This window comes from Acinonyx jubatus, chromosome D3 (genome assembly GCF_027475565.1).
Source record: "Acinonyx jubatus isolate Ajub_Pintada_27869175 chromosome D3, VMU_Ajub_asm_v1.0, whole genome shotgun sequence".
Taxonomy (NCBI): domain Eukaryota; kingdom Metazoa; phylum Chordata; class Mammalia; order Carnivora; family Felidae; genus Acinonyx; species Acinonyx jubatus.
Genome location: NC_069392.1, coordinates 72,500,477 through 72,524,740, shown reverse-complemented (window position 1 = coordinate 72,524,740; position 24,264 = coordinate 72,500,477). Strand labels below are relative to the sequence as shown.

Below are 24,264 nucleotides of genomic sequence, written 5' to 3'. Positions count from 1 at the left end.
AGAGTATCTCAGTAAAATAGAAAGTCTCATCAGTTATTTAATGAGGACTTAAAAGTAAATCTTTTTCCCTATTATGCGATTAAGAATGACTATATTTTTATTCCTCATTAAATCTCAGAGTTCTAAGAGACAGAATTTTATTTCAGTCTCTTACTTTATTCCAACTTTTGTTTTCTCGGTTTGTACGTGTGTGTATGTGTGTATCCATGGTGTGTCAGTATCTGGAGATTATGGTGACTCTGTCCTCTTTCCCTTAAAATCTATTGTGTTAAAATAGCAGGCAGAAGAGGGTTTTACTTTTTTTTCCTAGTAGTTTACTTCTATTTTATGCAGGCAAACTGCCCATCCAGATGGTAGAATTTCACCTGTAAGCAATCTGAAGCGATAGGTTAATTCTGACATTTTATAGAGCCCTTTCTTTTCTTTTCATACAGTGCAACTAAGTGCAGAGTAACCATTCAAGGTAATGTTTCCTCCCCCCCCCCCAACCTTTAAAGCACTTCCTGCTGTGATTGGTTCTTTTTTTTCCCCCAAATCTGTATTTTGGGCTCAATTAAAAATCTTTGACTTTAGGCACTTTGCTGCTGTTGTCAAAACCACATCTGATGAAATCTCTGACCACTTCTAATATGTGTAAATGAGGAAGTGATGGCAGAAGTGAGGGAACAAGTGTCGATTAGCAGGTTAGTGGCTGAGAAGCAGATCATTGTAATTTTATAAGCTCAACATTCCACTGGCTTTGATGAATTCACTGTTACTTTTCTCCTCCCACCAAATTTGCAAATGTACACCAACTCACACCTTCTTAGGTAATGCCTAACATGGTGTTAGCTACCAGAATCCTGAAATTTGATTTTGTTTTCAGTGTGGCTAGCCTCTGGTGGCTTATGTGGCTGAGTAAACTGGAGAAATGGTTTGCAGTGATTTTGTTGACCTGTTACTGAAGAATTCCATTATTTCCCAAACCAGGTTTTAGGTATGTTTTCAAAGTAGAGTGTAAAAGGGAAAGGGAGTCTTGCAGACTGTTTTTACTCATAATAATTGTATTTATACTGTATTTACAAGTTATTTTTGAATGCTACCCCCTCGTTTTTATTTCTAGAAATCCTTCGTTTGCATGAATTATTTCTTGAGTTATTTACATAGTAAAGATGGCTCTAGGGGCCTCTTCTCCTCCTGACTTAGTCCCTTGGGAGAACATTTTTGAAAGTCCTCATCTTATACCTGTTAAGATTTGAGACCCTGGTCGTGCTATTATTTGTTGCCCCTCCCCTTTTTTTTTTTTTTCTGTTTCCTGTTTCACACATGTTAATTCCTATGGGCATTTTCTTCTTAAAATGATGAGATTTTCATTGTCCAGCAGCAAGCCACATTTTCTGGAGTTATTGAACTCTGAAATAGGAAACCTGTGGGCGCTCCATTTTACCCTCCCCAGAAGCTGTTGCTGCAGTCCAGGGGAATTACAGCCCCGTGACCGTGACCGAGAACGTTACAGTAGTTTCACTAAAGCATCCCAAGGTCTTGTTTCAGGTATTGCAACAAAATCAACATTGGTTTGTGGCCAGTGAATCCAGGGTTCCTGGCAGTGTTCTTACCCAGTTGTTTCTCATATTTCCCTTGCAAACTTTCCCATTGGTTGGGGTCTGTGGAGAGATTTCAGTGACTGGCTGGGGGAAATGTTTGGGAGAACATTTGCGTATCAAAGCAGCCTAAATATTTGCAAAAATGTTTGCTTGAGAAAAAGAGAATCCACTCAGGATTGGGAAGTAACTCACTAAAACATTTGAAAAGCGTTTGTCCTTTACCCAAGTATATTATTCATGAAGGAAGGCCTCGCCTGAATTTCAGGGGTCATCCTAGAATCTGTATTTTTAAAGAGCAGATGAGATGATACATGTTTTTGCCATGATGAAGGTCTGTACCTATATGTGGCATAAAAGTGCAAAAAAAAAAAAAAAGGAAAAGAAAAGACACATGCATTTAAAAATGAATTGGTTTTTGTTTAGTGAGCCAATAAAACAAAAATGCAGAGAAAGGCCTCATGAAATGATTAGGATTGAATACCTATTGAACAGCTAGCTCTAACCTCATTTTTCCCCTGTTATATGTTTTTCCCCCACAAAACACAACTGTATTGCAATGATAGGGCATTCGATTCCTTGGAGTTCCTAGGCTTTCTCTTAATTGTAATGATTTTGAATGGCAGATCTTTCTCCTTTTTTTTTCCTTGGTAAAGAGTTTCACGTGGGCATTTTTGTGCTCAAATTATTAAAGTTTTAACTGCATTTCACTTTTGGTTTGGAAACAGAACATATAAAACTCAATGCAGGCCAATTTTCCCAATTTGTTAACAATGTAGGAGTTGAGCATTGACAATTACTGTACTTAAAAGCCCCTCAGATCAGGTGTTATTTTACCATCTGGACATTTTAATTAGTAATAAAAATGTGGATCTGGATACACAGAAATAGGATCTACGGTACACAATGGCCCAATGCACTCTTGGTGCCGACGTGTGCGTGGCTACATTTTACAAGTGTGTGTACGTGTGTGAGTGTGTTCATATGTAATTGTGTGTTGAGTATGTGTTCATTCCTCCTAGAAAACCCAGGCCTAGGATTTTGGAGCCTTTTTCAAACTGGGCATTATCGCAATACTGGAATATTTGGCTACTTTTCTTTAATATGAAGTAAAAATGTATGATATATACTTGCATTCCTAAGTAAGACTTGCTTAAATCTTTGTAATGCTCCTACTTCCTCATGAAGTACGTGGTATGGCATGACCATACAATGCTGACGTCAGAAGTGGGCTTGGGCAGATGTGGCTCCGTTTCGTAGCTGTGTGCTCTAAGGCAAATACATTAACCTCTCTGAATCTCCTTTTTCCTTACATATTGGATGAAGCTATTAATGCTCATAGTTTTTTGTGGTTTTTTTTTCAACGTTTATTTATTTTTGGGACAGAGAGAGACAGAGCATGAATGGGGGAGGGGCAGAGAGAGAGGGAGACACAGAATCGGAAACAGGCTCCAGGCTCCGAGCCATCAGCCCAGAGCCCTACGCGGGGCTCGAACTCACGAACCGCGAGATCGTGACCTGGCTGAAGTCGGACGCTTAACCGACTGCGCCACCCAGGCACCCCTTAATGCTCATAGTTAATGATACCTACCTAACAGGATTATGATGAAGCTTATAAGAACACGTGTGTGAAAGCTCCTGATAAAAACAAAGAGCTGTAACAATTGATTTTTAATGCAAATGACCAATTCTTAACCCACATACCATCTTCATAATGCAATGAACTGTCTCAAATTCAAAGATAAGAGAGATGCAAATATATAAGATTATGTTAGGTTATTAACAAATAGTAACTTTGGGACTGCCAGAAAATGTATTACTAATTATATACATCAAAAAAATTGACCCATTTTTATTAAGTGTCTGGATATGCTCTTTGAAATAATGTTATTCTTAATTAAGGCAGAAGCGGGTGCATTTGAGGGAAATAGTGACCCTCTGGAGAAATGGAGAGTGAAAATAGTTTAAGGAAATGAGTCTTCGCGTCTTCTCTTTCGGAAAGATGCATACACGTTTTTCTCAATCATCATGAATTTCGTGTTTGCAAGCCAGTGTGGCTACTTGAACGATAGTCACTATTGTTTAGAAGAACCTACCCGTTACAATTTATATATGTGTATACCTACCTATGTATCATATGTAAATTTCCTCAAGCACGTGTCATCCCCAGGAATTGAGGGTGTTAAAATCACTGTTTGACACTGGACCAGATGCATTTGGACACTTGTGTAGAAAGCTTTTTCAGGTTTTAGCATGGGTCCAGTTCTCTTCCTGAGAGTTCTTCAGGAAAAAGAAGACTGTTTCCTTTATTTGAAAGCATGACATACTGAATGGTGGTACACCGTGGTATACTGACACCATTTTGGTCATTTCTTGTTCCCTCCTTTAATGCAACACGTGCACACCTTGGTCGTAGTCCAGATATTATTTACCTGATGTTTCTAACAACAAATATTTATTATCACGGACCACCTGGTTTTAATGAGGGTCTTAGAGAGCTTGTGAGACTTGTCTCTGGGACATGGGATTAGCGGCCGTATGCAGAGCTGCTTTCTGGGGGGCTGCTAGGAGGAGCTGAATTCACCTGACGTGGTCTTCAGAGAATTCATTAATTTGATAAATATTAAGTAGACCATTGAAAGAATAGGCACATGCCAATTATGACTGTACAGCTCGTAAGATTTTTTTTGACTAAAAACGGGAACTGGTTTCATTGAATGTTCCGTCAGTTTCACTCACATGTCCCAATCTGATGAACGATTTCCTTTACATCTCCTAATCTGGGGAACAGATAGAGTCTTCACATTATTTGTCCTGAAATTTTTTAAACGAGGCTACAGGTCTCCTCTTTGAAACTCCATTTGACAAAAATGGCCATGTGTACCTTAGCCTTTAGATTTCAGTAGCCACAGTCACGAAGTGAGAAAGAAATTGTGAAACTTCTTTAGAAATTGTCTCATAAAAGGGATTCAGTTAAAAATTGGGGGGGGGGGCAGCATTTAAAATTTAATAAAAAAAAAAAGTAATTCAAAGTAAAGTCTGCAGCCAAACTCCTTAATTGTGATGCATTTGCCGAGTTCCCCTCTCCCATCGTCGGGCCTGCTCTCGTGCCATATGGCCTACCATGGAACATTTAACTTGTCAGATATAATGGATTGTCCTGGAAGCAGATTTTTGCTTTGAGCACTCGGCTCCTTTCTTGCATTTCACTCTCAGCTCCAGGCTGCAGGATGAAGGATTGTGGTGGAAAATGCAAAGGAGAGACACACAGTTGATTCCCCTTAAGAGAGTGACCTATATGCCACAGAATTTTACCCACGTAAAGAGGCATTATCCCCGTCACTGGCCTTAGCAGGCTGCATGTCAAAATCGTTTAAATTTGCCTGGACTTAACAGATTGTGCAAACATTTCAGAATTGAGTGCTTAGGAATAATAAAACATCGTCATTTTAACTTATGCAGAAATGGTGTAGCCACATCAGCCAAAGGATAAGTATTATTTATCGTGACCTACATGTAACCTAAGCCACCTGGTGTGCGGATGCTGTAAATTAAGTTCAACTCCCAATCTACTGAGAATGCTTAAGAAAAATAAAATCACCTTGTGGAGATGTTACATGGCTTCATTGTTTCTGTTTGGTGAGTAGATGTGAGGTTGAATTGATCCTTTAGGTGGATGGACAAGTGGCTGTTAATTATCTTACCAAGCAGGCTCTCCATCTTGAAACTTAAATGCACGCCTTCCGTTTATTCCAGCCTATTTGAAATTAGACATTGAACATCCTATGGATTATTTAATTTTTATGTGTAGACATAAAAACTGTAGTATTGGATGTCTATTTTAATTTGGTGCTTTCATGAGGTAATTCATTTTTTTTTTTCAAGTTGCGATACGGTTTCTGGAATCACAAGCTTAGAAAGCTCTAGGAGGAGTGTGTGACTTTTGCATTCATAGGAAAATTTCCTTAAAAGAATAAAGTGTCCCTTTCTATATGTACATGTACGTAGGTGCCAGGTACTCTTCTAGTGTGACCTACTCTAGCCCCAAATATTATAACACAGAGACCCAAATACTCAATCAAGCACAAACAAGTAGAAAAATAAGTAACCCATGTATCTAGTTTAACCATACAAATGATACATATTTAACTGCTCTAGGGTTACAAAAATTCATTAGTAGATTTGTATCTAACACATGGAAATACACTAAAAGAGAGTCCATTTACAAAAGTTAATCTGACATACTCACCAGAACATGTGTGTTTATATGTTAGAAATTTAATATTTAATTTACAAATTCACGTATTACAGATAACTCTTAGCATAGGACTATAAAAACTATAGTGACCTTGAAAACTGATATAACCACACTTCCATACAAAGAAGAATTACATCTTTTTAATGGAAAGATGGAAAGTTTTCCATGAGGCAGCTAGGAAATCTCTGTTAAAGTCAGAGTTTAATAATAAGTGTACTTGTGTATATTTCTCACTGATCCTAAACTGAGCATGCTTGTTTTATTAATGCTACTGATAGGATGACTTTTCCCCCCTCCCTGTATTCAAATTTTGGTCAGGCTTAGTGAGTTTGGGTGGTGGCTGGCCAGAGCCAGCTCTTGTTGGGGCATGTGCGCCCTCTGCTGGCTGCTCAGATAGGAACCGCCTGGTCTATGGGGCTCTTGTTTCACTTTTCAGGGTTGGGTTTTTTGGTATGTTTTGTTTTTGCGTTTTTATAAAAATAATCATATATTTGTGATATAGTGATTATAAAGTTGTAGGCTAATACTGAGAGTGACAGCCAATTTGTTTCTGTTGGAAAATAAAGTTTTTTTGTTTTTTTTTTTATCTGTTTGTTTGCTTTTGCAAAATAGATTACTGATAGGTCAGATAACACATAGAGTATATGCCAGTCTTGAACTTTTAAGTGGGTGATGTCATATTACATTGATTGCATTTTTGTTGCTTTCATAGTTCCTCCTGGACTCGTTACGCTTATGGAGAATGTTTGTTTGACTAAGTTGGGAATGGACTTAAGAAAGATAAATCACTGAAATTTTGTAGTATGACCCTTGTAGGTAATGGATGTGGTAGCTAATCCCTAGCAGAAAACTCCCTGATAGTGGCAATAGTTTTCACTTGCTTTGTGAAGAAAAATGAGCATGTATTTACAATGCAATGTTTTATAAAGGCATTTTTGGTTTCCCTGCAGACCAAATCAACCTTTCCTCTGGCAGACTTTGAGAATGGTAGTTTGAGCAGAACCTCTTTTTGTTTTGTTTTTTTCTCTTTTGGTTGTTGTTTGTAGAGTGTGAGATGTTAAAGGAGCAGATTACTGATGGCCCCTTTATCGCCAGGTCACGGGGCCAACTTAACTTCCACAAGGGCAGTCACAGTGGCCACCGCTTGGATGGAGATGTGGTTCTGGTGGTGAAGACCAGGGCTCTGTGGAATGGATATGTCTTTAAAATAGCAAGGTTTTTTGACAAGGTTCTTTGTTGACAAGGTTTCACCAGTTTCTTTATAATAATTAATTATGTAAAAGTGATTTCCACATATTTCTTCAATTGAAAGGACTCGATTGAATCAATTTGGTAATTGTGTCACTGAAAGGACAGCTGAGATTTTTGCAGCTCTTTTGTCTTCTGTTGTAAACTTCTCTGATTTGTAAGCTGTTGCCTTCAAAATTCCCAAACCATCTCCCTCCAATATGGAACTATCAAAGAGTTTAGAGTTAAGGAAGGAGGGAAATGTTATTTAAGTTTTTTTTCCAGTTTTCTGGCTTTCCAATTTTAGGTACCAGTTATCTTAAAGTTTGTTTCGAATAAAAATGATGTAAATGTCTCTCATTTGTTTAACATTGTCTGGTAACTGTGAACCATATTCTAACACATATCAACTTGCCACTAAGTCGGTTACAATAGCATCTTGCGTGGAAGCTCAGATACACAGCTCTCCTGTTGCCGCCTGTTACCACGATGAGGTTCTGTTAGGCATTCTCTTCCTCTGTGCTTTTCAGTACACCCATTACACTCCTTACCGATGTACATTGTTGGGTTTGCTCCCTAGCATTTCAACCAACTAAACCCTCCCTCTTGAGAATAATGTCCATCATTGATGTACCAGCAGCCAACACGTGGTACACAGAGGCATCAACAAATATTTATTTTCATATCTCATGGTTTTTTGACCTCTTTTACACTCATTCAGGTGATCATTTTTGCAAGTTTCAGAACTGAAAAGTGCTGTCTGTAAACATATCTTCCATGTCATGTATTTGATTTTCTTGCCTATTTTGGTAGTATGAGGTCGGTATTCTGACTACTCCCCTTGTCCTTCCTCCGTTCTTCTCCTTGACCATTTTTCCCACGGCCTCTCCTCTTCCTTCCTGTGCCCCCCGCCTTCCTCTCCTGATATAGTCATGCTTATGTATTCAGTAATTAGGAGGCTTTTCTTAAACATCATAGTGTGGGACTCAGTGGCTCATGTAACTTTATCTTTGAATCATCATCTTCCTTTAAAAGTGACTAGTGTCACTGGGGAGTCAGACTCTGAGGAATTTGGTCCTGTGTACCTTCCACTTTGGTTGCTGTGGGCCCTGTCTCTTAAAGTTGATCTTGAAGAGCAGGTTCAAGAATTAGCAGTCTTCCTACTTACATGCTCTGAGATGTATTTTGAATTTTGGGCTATTACCCCCAGCTTCTCAGTGATGTATGTTTAGGAAACATAGACCTAGTGTAATTCAATGCTAAGGCCGGAGAAACGATCATCTAATATATTGGTCATCTAATATATGTTAACAAATGACATTTATATTATCTTCCACCTGGGATTCACAATGGAGGCACCTGGCTGGCTCCATCAGAAAAGCGTGCGACTCTTGATCTCGGGGTCATGAGTTTGAGTCCCATGTTGGGTGTAGTGATTACTTAAATAAATAAAACTTTAAAAAATGTTAAATGTTACTTATATACGTGTGTATATATCTAAGTACAATGCCTATATATATTATACACATGTCTAAATGGTATTTAAAATCTTCATGAAATTCTCATCTGTCTTACTTTTGTACAGTCTTGGGTATCATATCAAATGTATGTGTGGTTTCCTTTAGAGTAATACTCATTATATTCTTGTTAGTTGTAGGCTCAACTTGAAAACCGAGGCCATTGCTTATGTGCCATGGTGCTAAATCATGTAATTTTCCTTTGTAGACACTATAACAAACATAATACTAACAAACCTTTTCCTCTGTTTTCTGTTCCACTTACTCAGAGTTTGGTCAGTGTTAGTCTTTACACTTAAGATTAGTAAGACTCTATTAGAACATCGGCTTAATGGGCAGCAAATGGTTTATTGCTAAAAGTGATTTGCGTGGTAAAGCATAGCTCTAGATTTTCTTAAATTTTGCTGATAAATTCCAAAAAATTTAGCCAGGCAACAGAATCTTTACTCATATGATGTTTCTATTGCGTCTGACCAGAAATGTCACAGATCTCGCCCAGAGGGATCAAAGGGCCAGATTCTCTCCCTTTGTATGGACTTGAGATGCCTTCCGTAGAGCATGGAAAGGGTGGAGGGGCCCTTTTAACAAACTAGGTTCGCTAGAGGTTGGTCCTGAAGTGTAAAGGTGACTTTGGTCTTCGGGTAGAATGGGGGAAGGGGACACATTCAGAGCAGTGGCCAGTGGGACTGAAAGAAGGGGAGGAGCCTTTCACCTCTCAGACTCTCAAGTCTTGACATTCCGTCATTTATTAGGAGAATATATGTGGGAGTGTGAGACTAATTTCTGTAAGACAACCAGTCTTCATTAGTGGAGATGAACAAGTTTAAAGGCTAAGTATGCTGCTGGAAAAAGGTTTCTGAAACAGAACTGTCAGAAAGGACCCCAGAGATAAACAGTTGTTTGTTTTTTTAAAAAAAATTTAATGTTTATTTACTTTTGAGAGAGAGACAGAAGGAGAGAGAGAGAGAGAGAGCACAAGCTGGGGAGGGGCAGAGAGAGAGAGAGAGAGAGAGAGAGAGAGACAAGACAGACAGAATCTGAAGCAGACTCCAGGCCCTGAGCTGTCAGCACAGAGCCCGACACAAGGCTCAAACCTCATGAGCCATGAGATCATGACCTGAGCCATGATGCTCAACCGACAGAGCCACGCAGGCACCCCGACAGTTGCTTGTTTTTTTTTTTAAGCCCAGTTAAATAGGTTGGATCAGGTAGTAATCTATTTTTTGTTGTTGTTGTTGTTATTGTTGCTGTTCACCTGTTCACCAGGCTACCAGGTTTACTGAAGTTTCATCTAACCTTAGAGGCTATGCCTGTCACTTTAAATTGGTTACTGTTATCCCTGGCTTGTTAGACTAACCAGTGGAATTTTATTTAAAAAAAAAAAATAGAATACCGGATTCTACTCTGTTGAATGCAGATACCCTGGGGTAGAGAAGCCAGGAATCTGTTTTTAAGAAACCTCTCACTAATGGTTCTCATGATCAGCCAAGTTTCTTAGCCCAGAATAGCCCATCCATCCTGTGTCCTCCTTTCCTCCTGTGAATCTAGTGGAAATATTTATTTCTGCTTGCTTTGATACCTGTAATATATATTGCAAGACTGACCTTTCCTCATTTTTATATAAAAGCAATTATACTTCTTCGAATAAAAAAAATAAGCTTTCAAATGCATATGTTGTTTCTTCAGAGGCCACACAAACCCTTAATTGCTGTGGTTGTGTTATAGCCAATCATCATGCACACAAACTGCGGTAACAATATAAAACAGGGGAGGCAGAACTGTTAAGATCTTCTTCACATAAAGCCAGTGGTAAGTTACTCATTAGAAGTAAGTTGAGTGATTTCAGGGTTGCCCTTAGTCCTTCAGGTCTCCAGGGGACCCTTGTACAAATTGCTGATTCAGAAAATCATTACTCTGGTGGCTGAAGTGGCACTTTAGTGGCCTTAAAGAGTTATTTGACACACCTCCCCAAACAGCTAAGTTATCCCCGTGATTATGTTGATTAATTGCACACTCTGTGGAATTAGCGTTATTTTCAGTGAAAGATTTTCCTGCATTTGGAAAATAAAGCATAAAACTCATGTGCTTTAATTTGATAATGTGTGCGCTTCTCTGAAGCATGACACTGAGCGTGAGGGGATTATTTTGGCTGTTGTCTAGGGCACGTGAAATAATCCTAAAACAGTACTTTTCATCTTGCATCTAGAAGGTAATTTTTGGTGTACCAGAGGATGGTCATTCAAAATGCCTGTCTGTTCTAACATTTTCATCCATCAAAGGACTTGAGGACTCCTTCTTGCCTTACAAATTGAGTTAAAATGATTTGAGGGGAGGGTTGTGGTACACATTGAGAAGAAGACAGGTGGAGTAATCTTTGTTAGCACAGCAGATACTGACATTATATCTAGAATACTCCAAAAAGAAGTGGGATATATCTAAAGGGGCTTTGATACTGGAATTGGAAGTTTGTGTTCTAGCTTTATCTCCTGATACCTGTATAATGTCTTCTACATGTCTAAGTTGGTTGCTCTTTCTTCATTTTAGTGACACAGCTATAAAACTAGAGAGGAAAATGCCCCTCTGAGAACTTCTGAGGGTGTATTGTCTTAAGTATGTAAGTTAAATTACTTTGCGTACCATACAGTGCTTTACAAATGGGAGTGCTTTAAGGAGAATTGAATATAGATTCTGAACCATAGGCAGTCCCGCAAAAGGAAGAATTTTGGTGGTGTCTCAAGATAGTTGGCGTAGCTGGAATTTTAGTCCACCCACTGGTTTGAAGGCAGCACAGTGTCTAGACGAGATGAGGTGAATCAGTGACAAAATGCAGCCAAAACTCATAATTTTCCAGGATCAGAGCTATAGATCATTACTGAGTATTCTATGTTTATGACTACAGCACATCCCTGAAAGACAGGACTGATGCTGGTCTTTTCTGGGGACATGGATAGCTCCCAACTTCCATCATCCCTTGCTACACGCCATGTGCACAGCCACATTTCCCCCCAGTTTTCTTTCTGGTCTCAATTCAGGAAGAAGGGAAGGAAGAGAATTTTCTAGGCTGTGGAATGACTAGTTTATCTGCTGAAATTGAGTTGTAATTCTTTTAGCATAAAATTTATTAAATTGGGATTTTTTAGTGCCTATAGATGAAGACAGAGTTGTCCTGGAACAGTGAGATTTTGTAGGAGACAACCAGTGCTCTTTGAATTTGAGACATCAGAAGAATAATGTCAACTTCTGATTTCTTGCAAATGCAGGCTCGTACTACCAGTCAAAGACCAGGGGTAATTAAAGTTGACCAGCTAGTCAGAGCTGGTCATACACAAAGGTGTATCTGCATAGAAACATCATAAAAAATGAAAAATGTTTTTAGATCAATTTAATTAAAATCAAATTGATTTTTAGACATACTATTTATTTCATAAAACATTACAAACCTATATTAACCCAACACATTCTTAGTGTTATGTTTTTTTTTAAATAATAGTAGCTCCTGAAGTTCCTCATGACTTGCATTAAATGACAAAAAGATGGAGGCAGATCTGTGTTCAGATAAGTTTAGGATATATGGTATTAAGCTAAAATAAATGTCTGCACTGCAGGACTTCTCAGAGGCTTTAACATGCTAAGCTATAATGTAAATTTCTGGGGGGATGGATATAAGTAGCTTGTAACATTTCCTAGACTCTTTAAATTAGCCTTCCTTTTGTTTTTTGGAGCCTGTTGTGGGGTTACTATTTCAGAGAAGACTCTCATAAGCGATGCTGTGTTGTCCTACATTATATTTTTTCTTACGCTCTTCTCTGTGCATGCATCTTAATACGAAGTCATATTCTTCACATAGGGAACGTGTACAGATGCAGTTTGCTGCCATGTTTTTGTTGATTAGTTGCTTCAAGTCAACATGGAGATGGTTGCAGTTTATTATATGATGTCACAGGTTCTGGTGTACGTCAGTTGCACTGCTGTAAAGTACCAAGAGACCTTTTAGGGATAAAATACCATGTAAATGTAAATTATCACCACCTATAAGACACTTTCATTAATTTCATATCAAATTCATGAGCGTTTTGAGCTCTGGGATTTGAGTCTTCAGTATTGGGCTTCTCACTTATTTATAGTTTTTGTTTTTTTGTTTTTTTTCTTTTCCCCTCCGGAGTTTTAAGTAGCAGCACAGAATAGTGCTAAGAGCACAGCCTTTGGAATCAAACTGCCAGGGTTTGAATCCTGGTTAGGTCACTCAACTGCCTGTGTAACTAACCTCAGTCAGTTTTCTGTGTCTCAGTTTCCTCATCTATAAAATGGTGTTTATATTACCTGCCTCCCAGGGTTGTTGTGCAGATTGAATAAATCAGTCTGCATATGCCCTTTGTGTAGTGGGCAGTAATACATGGCAAGGACTCAGTTATTCTTATTTGGGTAAAGGAGGGAAAAGCGAGCATGGAAAAGATGAAAGGTCTGTAAATAATAACCTCACATATGCTTTCAGAGCCACCAAAAATTTCAGTCATTGTTTAGTGAAATAGTCTTTTCAATATGCAAAAAAAAAAAATAGGGTAACCAGGGATGATGGGTTGGGGTTGGGGACAGAGATTTATTCTGATCCGAACATGGTTATGATGAGTTCCCCAGTCTGATGCCAGGGAACAAAAGGCTCATTCTTCAGTTCCCAGAATGAGGATTAACATCGAAACAGCCTTGCTTGGCTTGTCCTGAAGCATCAGATAATTTTTCATTAAGGCTTTTCATGGGATGATATGTTCCACTGGTATAGGTACATCTTTTTCAGTGGTGGATGAAATACCTACCATGTATATTTCATTTTTAAAGTGACCTTTTAAGAATGAAAGGCCAGAAAGCCAAACATGACCTTGTTATTACCCTACTGGTCAACCACAGCCTATCTTCAGAAATCATGTTATCAGTAAGTTGTTCTTGTCTGTTTCCATGTGGATTAGAATTGTTCAGGTGCAGTAATCTACCAAAGGTGATACTTCTTGGATGTATCCTTGTAAATAAATGGACTTATGAGATCATGTTTGCTTTAAGTGATGTTTTCATTCTCATCCGGTTTCCTTGGCATTCCCTTACAATAGGATACCATGGATATATTGAAAGAAAAAAAAATAGAAGTCAAATGGAAAATGATGTAAGAATATAAAAGTATTACATTTGGAATTTTATAGACCTTTGTTAACAATAATGCCCCTAAACAAAAACCATTTTTTCCCCCTTATCTTCCCAGGGCAGCAAGATAAAGGCTTTATTGAATAGATCAACAAAAATATTGGCCTTTAAAAAAATTGGAAGCAGCTTATGTTTTCTGCTTAGGTTTGTGTTTCAAGGGCAACAGAAGAAGCAAGGGAATCCTTTATTGATTATCAATTGCTGCCATTTTTAATAGTCAAATTTAAATATAGGTTTTAGCAGCTGATGGGTTCAATTTGGTCAAAACACGTGTTGACTTTCTGGATTGTTTGCTCACTGTAGATGCCGACTTATTCTAGAGAAGGGGCTGCGTGTTGATCTCCTTTGTCTCCAGAAGGATTGATTGACGGATGTTGTGTCTGCTCATTTACAGCATTTTTCTTGCTTAATTTAAAAAATTGTGACATAGTATTACATGTTCCTTGTATACATCATTTTTGCAGAAGAAAGTTGTTTAGCCAATATGTCGACTTAGTTTATGAAATCCTCTCTATAGCTTTCATTCAGCCTTCAGTGTACTCCATTAGGTCATATCATTTGTTTCGTGCAAGGCAAATCATCACCAGCAGCAAAGTTTAACATTTGGTCCTTTTAGGTATAAAAATGAATCAAATGCCTGACAAGATTGGTTTCTGGTATATATTTCAGAATCCCCCCCCCCACCCCTTTACGGGCATACAACAAATGTTACTAACGGGTACTTTTAGTTTCTAAAATATGGACAGCAGTAGTCCATGCAGTAAAAGACTTGAGCGATTAATGCCACCCTTATGCCTCTTCTGAGTAGTTTTCGCCATGGGGCTTGGCACTGCCACCATTGTCTTTGTGCCAAAAAATATCCGCAGCGGCTGTCGCATCGTCGTACTAGAGGGTTGTCTCGAAAATTCCGCAGTGAACGCGCCGGGTTTGTTCATCGCTGCTATCTCTTTTAAATATTGGGAAAATAGAACCTTCAGCTCTTTCAGGGCTTCATTGTGGTTGTGGGGATGGGGGGGGAGGTGGGTGTCGAAGAATGGAGAAAGGAGGAAAGAAGCTGTCCGCGCCAGCCAGTAGGTATAAGTGACAAAAACCCATGCCTGACATAGAGGAAACGCAGATAGTTAGGGGCTTTTGTGTTCATGAGCACAGATAGTCACTTAAGAATCCTACTTAGACATGTTATCAGTGCTCTTGAAAATTTTATTATCTGAAACAAATGTTCCAGCGAATTTTAAGCAGAAAATCAACATCAAAACCATAGCTAATTTTTAATGGACAGTTTACACAAAAGATATATATATGTACATATATATATTCTTTAGAAACTGAGATGTCATTGTAAAATGGCTGCTGTTTGTCATTAGCAAATGATAGTAATAGATATAATATGTTTGAGAAGGTGCTCGGGTTGCCCACAGTCCCTGATTATTTTGCTCCCAAACAGGGGTTTGGGCTGTGAGGGCAGATTTATAGTTGAATTTGGGAACAAAAAGATGTAATAAAGTTAAAGGCTTACACTATCAGAATGAAATGTGTTCTCTCATGATCTCTGGAGCGATCTATTTGATGGTAAAAGTGGATGCTACAGATGAAATCTTTACAAGGAGCATAATCCTAAAAAAAAAAAAATTTTAAAAAAAAGTGCACCTCCCAGCCTCCTGCTGGCTGCGCTGCCTCTTTGGTACCTCGCAGACTTCGACAGAGTCCTGGACGGGTGCCCATTGATGTCATGGAAACACTCAAATTACTGAGAATGATTCATGTCTATGCTGGTCTCTTATCCTCCCCCACACAAACAGGAGTAGATTTTTAACCCTGACAACTTGTAATTTGCAGTGGGTTTATTTTTGTATCTGGATAAATATTTTTTAACAAGCAAAATTAAGATTAAGCAGTCTGTATCTGATATGATAGTAAAGAATGCTGGGTCTATGTAGCCAAGAGTACTTTGGGGACTCTGTGCAGCGTGAATTCATATTCTTCTCGTCTCTCCCTCCTCCTTCTCTCCCTTCCTTCCTACCCCCTTGCTCTTTTCATTTCATTCTCCCTCTCTTTATTTCTCTCCTTTCTCTTCCGTTTATTTTCATTCATATTCTCTTTCCCTCCCTCCCTCCCTCCCTCTCTTCTTCTTCTTCTTCTTCTTCTTCTTCTTCTTCTTCTTCTTCTTCTTCTTCTTCTCTCCCTCTTCCTCTCCCTCTCCCTCTCCCTCTCCCTCTCCCTCTCCCTCTCCCTCTCCCTCTCTCTCCCTCCTCCCGTCTCTTTCCCCCTTACTATTTGCACTGATCTTCTACCTTTAAAATGATGGAAGGAATAGCCCCAGCTTATATATATGAATTGAGACAAATCCTGGTAGGAACCAGATCTCTGTGCTGGAGTCAGGGGTGGGAAATAATACCAGGTGGTGAAATTCTATAGGGGATAGCTTCAGTAATTCCTTCTAGAGAAAAATTAGATAGCCCTTCTTCCTTCCTACTATATTTTGCAATCTGATTTTTAGAAATTACCCAAACAGGACACTAGATGTTTGTTCACTTAACAGGGAAGTCAGAGTAAATTCTCCTTTATCCATCTATCTTTCTATCTGTCTGTCTGCCTACCTCCCTACTCCACCTGCTTTTCTGATTGTTAAACAAGTGGATATTACATCAAAGTGAACTATGTGGTGGCTGTATTGAAGATTTTTAGACATAAGAGCATAAGGAAGGACATATGTCATTTGATAGCTCATAAAGGTTGAGCTTTTTCTGTTAGTAATATTTACAAAGAGAAATTAAGGAGTATAAGTTTACACTTGGTTTACACAGAAGAGTACGTATGTCTATATGACCACTTATGCTTCTGAAATGGGTAAACGTGTCTTTTCTTTAATGTAAAATCCTCATACAATGAAAGTTATTCTCTTAGATCTTTCTTGATAGACAGTCTATGAGATGGTATCCTGTTCCATTGGAATTGAAACTGATACGGACATTGATTTTCTACTTTGCCCTCAACACAATACCAGAAATGGGGTAGGGGGGAAGTGTTTTCCTAAGCCTGAGATTCATTGAAGCTAGTAGAAGAGTTAATACCGAGAGAGAAATTTTAAAACTCAGGTTTGGCTTTTTTTTTGAAAATCATCTTCTGTTTTGTGTATATAGTGACTTAGCTACAAGGTGCACTTTTGACAAGATAGAAGATTTATTAAAGATAGGTTCTTTGTGTGGTGTCAGGAAGGTAGACTCTAATAGCATTGTCATTGAACCAAAAGTTAAAAAATGACTACTGTTACTTTTAACATTTATTTTAACTGGAGTTGAGGGAGGAAAACTTGGGGGTTGTAAACTTTAGAAGGATTTCAATTCAGTGTCTCAGAATACCACTGTTGAGTCTTCCCATTGGAAAAAAGAACAGTAGAGTCCTGGGTGTAAAGGACTATGTACGCTTAAGTTCTACTCTTGAAGAAAGAAGTAACCCTCCCTCTTGGGGTGGGGCTTATGTTCTGGGCACCTAGTCATGTCACTAGTCCTTTTTAATGTCGTAATACGGATCAATTTTCTATGACAACTCTTCATATGTCACTAAATTCTACTGCTTAGATCTCTTGAAATGTGGTTTCATTGTCTCCCTTGCAGATTATTAAGGCTAAAGATACTTCTAAAATAAACAAACGAGCAGCCTTGATGTTATCCTTAGATGTGGCCAGATAGCATCTGAGGCTTTATATATCTCTGTAGATCCATCTACGGATAAAAACTGAGTTGTTAGAATTGGAACCAGACACTGATGTTGCCTTATTCCTTGTTCCACTGGGTCCGTTGGTAGAATCTGAATTTGGGTTCAGAGGGGGCAATTTTTCAACAGCCCCCTTTCCCAAATGTAAATTCCATCATCATTTCGATCATTATAGGGTGTACCCCTGGGAAAGGGAGCTTAAAAGAGAGAGAGAGAGAGAGAGAGAGAGAGTCAGAATTTTGAGTAGTTTCTTTGCTATATTCACCATCTGGAGAGCCTTGATTGATTAGCTTTGGCCTCACCATTAAGTGTCAATATAATCAATGGGAATTACTAGACTAGGGTCATTACATAGATAATTTGCCTGCTGTGTAAATAAAAATGAAATTGTTTAAATTTTGTGAGAGAAAGAAAGTGAAAATAAGGGCTGACAATTTGTTTGTTAGAGAAAGTGGAGGCCATTGGAATGACAGTTTTTGGAAGTGTGGAGCAGTTTGGCTAAGAATAGGAATGAAGGATATTTTTTTTCCAGTTTATCATAGCCAGAGTGAGGAAGTGCTGTTCCCTCTCTTGCTTGCATACATTTGCCCGTAGTGCCTACTTTACGTATGTAAACATCGGGGAAGAGAAGTGGATGTCTGTTACCTGGAGATTTTTTTTTTTTTAAAGGAAAAACGTAATTTACACTTTTTTGTTGTTTCTCTTGGCAGGTAAAACAGAAAGGGGCTCCTACTCATCTTATGGGAGAGAATCAAACTTACAGGGTTGCCACCAGGTAAGTGAGACTCTTGCTTGGGGAAGGGTTGAGAGAATTAACCTGGTAAATGACGGTTTGTTTTGTAAATTAGGTGATGCATCTTAGACTGTGGCACTAAGATGCACCGAAAGTCTGCCGATGCCTCCCTCTTCTAAAAAGTAACGAAATAACACAGACCTTGGAAGTAATAAACACCTCGTCTCTAGATCCCTGCTGTATCAGAACTACATTCACTGGCTTGTTTTTATTTTTTAATCCATCAGCCGGTACCAGTGGCACTGTTTGCAAACCAGCAACGCCGGTTAAAGTGGTTCTATCAAAAGAGTTTATTTGCAATTAAGAACTTGAGAATTTCTCACACTAGAAATACTTCATGCAGCCATGTGTCAGACCCTGGGTTCGGGTGGTTATTGCCTTAAATTATAGTTTTCATAGGGGCTGTATGATGTTGTGTGAAAACAGGGTTGTATTGAGGGATAAAAATGTCTGTGAAAATATGATTTGTTGTCCCTTTTTGTTTCTGAATTGTTTTTGGCTGGAAGTCAAGGCCAGCAGGCTAACAGCAAAGCCGTCTCAAGGGAAGCATGCGTGAGCTAGAAAAATAAGAATACTTTAATTAAATAATAAAATGCCAGTGTAATACAAAGGTATAGCATGTGTGTGTTTGCGTCTGTGTGCACTCTGCATTTGCATACTTTTCACTGCCCAGAGAAAGCCCAGTTCTGAAAATAATATCCAGAGCCCAAAGTATAAGCTTTAAGAGAGTTGAGTTTTTATAGATGTGTTCTTTTTCATTTCAATATTGGAATTAATCGCATCTTTAAAATCTTTTGTTTGGGATTCCTTTTTCTTTTTTGCATTGGTTTCTTACTTTGGAAAACTCTTGATAAAATTGAATAATCCTATCAAATATTCAAAGCTTTCTACTGTTTTATTCCTCATTTAAGCAGAATGTACCTTCTTGTGCTAGAAAGGGAATGCTTGCTCTCTGGAACCCTCTCACCCTCCCATTTTCTTTAGTGAAATGGGTAAAAAAAAATCAGTTTTGAATTTTTGAAACAACCTGTTTAATATATCCTGGAAAATGCAAGCAAATAGTTTTAGCAATGAAATAGAGCCCGTGAAGGATTTACCTTTATGGATCAGTCATATGTCACTAAAGGTGGAATGGAATTCTGGTGGAGGTTTACTCCCGCCCCCCCCCCCCCCCGATATATTTGCATTTTTAAAGTTGCCTCCTCTGGCCCAGCTACCAATTCAATCCTATTCGGCATCTAAAAGATTGGTTGCGATGAGGGGAACTGTGCTTGGTTAAGAAGTCCTGCTGCACAAGCTGCAGAGTACAGTTCATGGCAGTTTGTTTGGAAAGAATTCTGCAGGAAAGAAATTTACAGCCATTCCAGCGCAACGGAAACATCTTTGGAATGTGAGTGCAAATGTTCGGGGCAGATAGCTCGGGCGACAAGCCTCTTAGTGCCGAGTCTCTAGTGTAAAGCTCCCAATTCCTGCAGAAGAGCCGGTTCCTGTGTATCTGGTTTCTGAGGGTCAAGGCAGAGGTCATTAGAGTTTTGGGGAGAAGAAAGTTGACAACATCCTTCCTTTTTGCAGATGGTCATGGCAGAGGTCTCTGTTTTCGCTGGGCCTCTTTTTCTGGTCAATGAGAGAATAGGCTTCCTCGCCCCTGTATCCTTTCTTACTAATAGGAATTGGCGTGATTCCTCACAGACACAAAGATTTCCTCTGCTGAGTAAGCGCGAGGCCCCTTAACTTGTTAAAGCATCATCCAGACCGCGTGAGTCTGTCTGTGTATGTGCAGGGACACAGACCCTCCCTCGGTTTGTGGGAAATACTTCCCTCGGGTGAAACTGAAGTGATTTTTTTGGCAGACACAAGGTGAGGAGTGGAAGGGGGCAGAGGGTGGAGTAGAGGTGGACGGACTGGTGTGTGATGGCTGAATTTCCGGGCCTTGGGAGGCTCATTTTGAGACATTCATGTCCAGGAAAATTCTGTTGTATATAGGAGTATGAGTGCATATGCTTTTCTTAAAAAGTCTTCATAATGTAGCTGTGGAGTGTGGCGATTCTGTCATTCTTATTTCTGCTTCGTGGTCGTGAGTCTTGCAAAAACCGACTATCTCTGTGCTTAGCATGGTCTCAGCAGTATCCATGAACAGTGTGATCACTTAAGGATAAATAAAAGAGCAAAATTTTGGAAATTCCCTGATTGAGAAAATTGAGGCTGGAGAGGAAAAGTGCACATCCTATGAATTTCTTCTGCTTTCCGTGAAATTTGAGAATAGAGCAGACCATGGTGTGTCTCTTCCAGTGAATGTTTCTCTTATGCCGAATTGCTTTTTGAATCCCAGTCTCCAACACCAGCTATGCAAACCAAAAAGAAAGGCAAAGTCTCGGGTACTTGGGCTTCAAGTCTAAGTAGCAGATCACAGCTGAAATGATTCCCCACTGTGTGGTAAGGTGAGTGGCTTCCTGGAGAGAAAGCTTTTGTTTTCTCCTGTTTACTACATTATACAGATGCTGGGTGGAAATCCTATAGATGGTATGCCCTGAGGAGCTCCAAAAGCAGCTTTATCATATTATAACAATGTATCCTGTGGACTTAGAGGATTGAGCACTGTTACATGGGAACATGCTTATATTCCAATCCCAAATAGCCTTTTGTCTGGTGTAGAGAAATAGCGGTGGTAAGCAACAGGTAGCAAAATGCTGTCCTGGAGAAATAAATTATTATTTTGAAGTGTATGGTATTTCGAAAATGCATCAGGTTAAAAAAATATTACACGTATCTGTGATGTCCCTCTTGAGGATTTAACATGAATAGTGAAAAACATGTGGCTTTTTGAAAAGTAGATATTTTAGCCAAAAAAACAGAAGCTGGCAGGTTTTTTTTAAGTTGTTTTCATTAAAAATAGTAATATGAATTCATTAATGCATTTCCACGTAAAATTATCAGAAATAAACATGGTAACTTTTTCAGACTTTTGAAACTGTGTAGATAATGAACCAATAGGCAAAAGCAAAGCGGCCAAATGGACTTTTTTTTAGTCCTCACTAAATATGGCAAAACTAATTTAAATCAAATTGGGGTACGGAAATCACACCCAGGCTTAAAATGTTCTTGCCAAATTGCAACCTCATACTACTTTTACTGAGAGAAAATAAAATTTTTAATGGAAAGTCTGACAGAAATGAAAATGAGCGGAAATGAAGTTTTTCGCAAGATAGTCCAACCTCTATCCGGTAACCAATAACTAATACCTAATGGGCATCATTGAAGATCACAAAAGGAAAAAAAAAAAACAATGTCATTTGCTTTTGGCCTCTTTTGCTGCTTTGAATAGGATGTTTGGTGAATGCAAACTTTCTAATCTTGCCGAGATCTTCTGTTTTTGAATGGAATGATGATGTCAACACAAGTGATTGTTATTAAGGCAGAAGTTTTCTCCTTAAATGAAAGTTCAGGATGGATTATCAGGAATTGTTTGTCTTTTCTTTTTTGGGATATAGACCAGGTCTACGGCAATCGTTTCATTATTAGTATCTCCTGGGCAAGTTTTGTGGGGTGTGTGTGTGTGTGTGTGTGTGTGTGTGTGTGTACTATATGGAAAGCTGGGCCCTATCTGAGACCAATTAAATTAGAATCTTCTGAGTTGGGCCTTTGCTTTTCTGACAGTTCCCAGGTGATGTACTGTGTAGCTAGGTTTGATGATTTCCTAGAATGTTCTATAGGAATGTACTGTATTTTAAAGATGTGTTCAAAAACTGGTATTGCCAGTGACCTTGAAAGAGCTTTTAGACTTTTTGCCTTAATTTGATTATTCAAGACATGGATATATACTGCATAAAAACTTCATTTAAAAGGCAGTGAGAATTAGTGATTTACTGAAAATCAGGAGGACGCCTTGAGGTCTTTATACAAAATTCTGCAACTGTGAATGTCCCAGCCCATATCTTGTTTTCTCTAGTGAAGTCCAAGGCTCTAACCTCAACTGCATTCTTTTTCTTTCTCAGCAAGTAATCAAATAGGACTATGCTGATAAAGTTATTTGATGTTGAGATCTTAAAACCAACGGGATTTAAGAATTAGGCATAATCTCAGATACTTTTGTTAAATTCCAGAAACTTTGAAACTATAGAAAATGGATCTTCTCTATATGAAATTTGACTTGCTCATAAACTTCGTTTTTGCTTCATTGAAATTAAACATTATAGTTGGTTCTGAAACGAATTACACATTTATGAACTGATTGTTTTTCTTTTGATTATTTTTATTTTTGATACAGACAGAATTACAAGTGACTTAATTCGAAAACTTTTGGCCCCTTTAAGTTTTCCTTATCTAAAGTCAAAATAGGAAGCATGGAAGCAAAAAAAGGCATGAAATCCTTTGTTCTTAAAAAAAATGGCTACTTGGATCTTGTGGAAGCAGAAATGCATCTTGTTTTTTACTTTGACATTACACTTAAATGTTTGTTCATAGCAGACAGTAAATCAGTCTGGGTCCAATGCATTCTTCCGAGGACCCTCTACCGCCCACGTACTGTGCCTGTGTATTGCCTTATGCTTCCCTTCCATAGCGCCTCTTGGATTGTTGAATGCTGATTTCCGGCAAGATTCTGTAAACTCCTACAAGGCAGGGGCCACGTTGGCTTTATCTTGCACTATGTGTACTCTGTGCCTAGCAGGGTGAGAATTGTGATAACCTAAGGTTTATGGCCCCAGCATCACATTTTGAGACCGGGAAGTCGGAATAGCAATGTATGGGAACCATTAGTTAGCATTGTTTTCATGCCTACAAAAATGAGAAAATCCATACTGTCTCAAAGAAAGTCCTTTGGAAGTCTGCCCTTCTAATGTGCTGTGCAGACCCCGGAATGATACACAGGTCATAGCGTGGAAAGTCGCTCATCACTTACAGGGCGCCGGGTACTGGCCCCGTGCTGGTCTCACTGTTCTAGGCTGAACGTTCTCAAAGGAGATGATGAGAGAATTCTATGTTCTGGGTTTCCGGTGGGCATGTTATTGGAACCAAAGGTGAGAATCCAGTCCCATCCTTTTGGAGTATGCCAGTGAGGACAGTGAGGCAGAGTATTTATAATTATGATGACTTCAGACATCACAGGGCCCGAGTTTACCGCGTGTGTGCCATCGCGACTGTGCCCCAGGCAGTTGTTCACACAGCAGCTTGTTTGTTTTGGGGGCATTGTTAATGGGTGGACCTCTCACCCAACACCAGCCATCCCAAAACTCACCAAAGGGGAGAATGGAGACATTCTTTCATCGCATTGGTGAGCAGATATTTATTGGCCCTCTACCTGTGTGTTAGGTACAATGGAAAAAAACAAGGGGAGGCTCTTACATGTTTTCCCTTCAACCCCCATAGCAGCTTTCTGAACAGAGACCATCAAGCTCCATTTATTTAATTAAAAAAATGTTCAGACATCTTACGTAGCATAAATTTCCAAATACTTAGAAAAATTGAAAAAACAATAAAATGAAGTGTCGTATACCCACCACTTATATTAAACAGTTGCTAATATTTGTTATATTTGCTTCATGTAGATGAATGTATATGTACATTTTTCAGTGAACCATTGTTAAGTGGCAGACCTAATAAGATTTCACCCCTAGATTTTTCACATCTTTTAAAATTAAAAACACTTAGCCATTGAAATAAAATACTATTATCACTCCTAAAGAAAATAATAATAATTTCCCAATCTAATACCCTATTTGTATTCACCTTTCTTAAAATGTCCTCCCATGAAAATGTCCTCAGTAGCTTTTTTTTTTTTTCAGTCATCGCATTCATGCGTGGTATTTGGTTTCTGTGTCTCTTTATAATTTCTTTTAAACTAGAACAATTCCTGTAATTAAAAAAAATATATTTACTTTAAAGAAATCAGGCCAGTTGTCTTGAAAAATATTCCCCTATCTAGAATTGTCAGCTTATTTCTTTGTGGTACTGTTTAATTTGTTATCTATCACTTGTCTCACCTACAGA

General features: G+C 38.7%; 1 protein-coding gene across 33 annotated transcripts in view; it reads left to right on the top strand.

Annotated features, from left to right (window-relative positions):
- Positions 1–24,264, top strand: part of TCF4 (transcription factor 4) — a 355,693-nt gene that overhangs the window by 160,244 nt on the left and 171,185 nt on the right. For 29 of the 33 annotated variants that reach the window (XM_053205724.1, XM_027069021.2, XM_027069028.2 and 26 more), the window contains one exon: positions 18,197–18,261. In XM_053205724.1, coding sequence (XP_053061699.1) covers positions 18,197–18,261 — 65 coding nt within the window. Of the gene's footprint in view, positions 1–18,073; positions 18,093–18,196; positions 18,262–19,472; positions 19,670–19,704; positions 20,137–24,264 lie in introns of those variants that run through there. The other 4 variants (XM_053205727.1, XM_027069033.2, XM_027069031.2 and 1 more) reach the window with 3 other exon arrangements.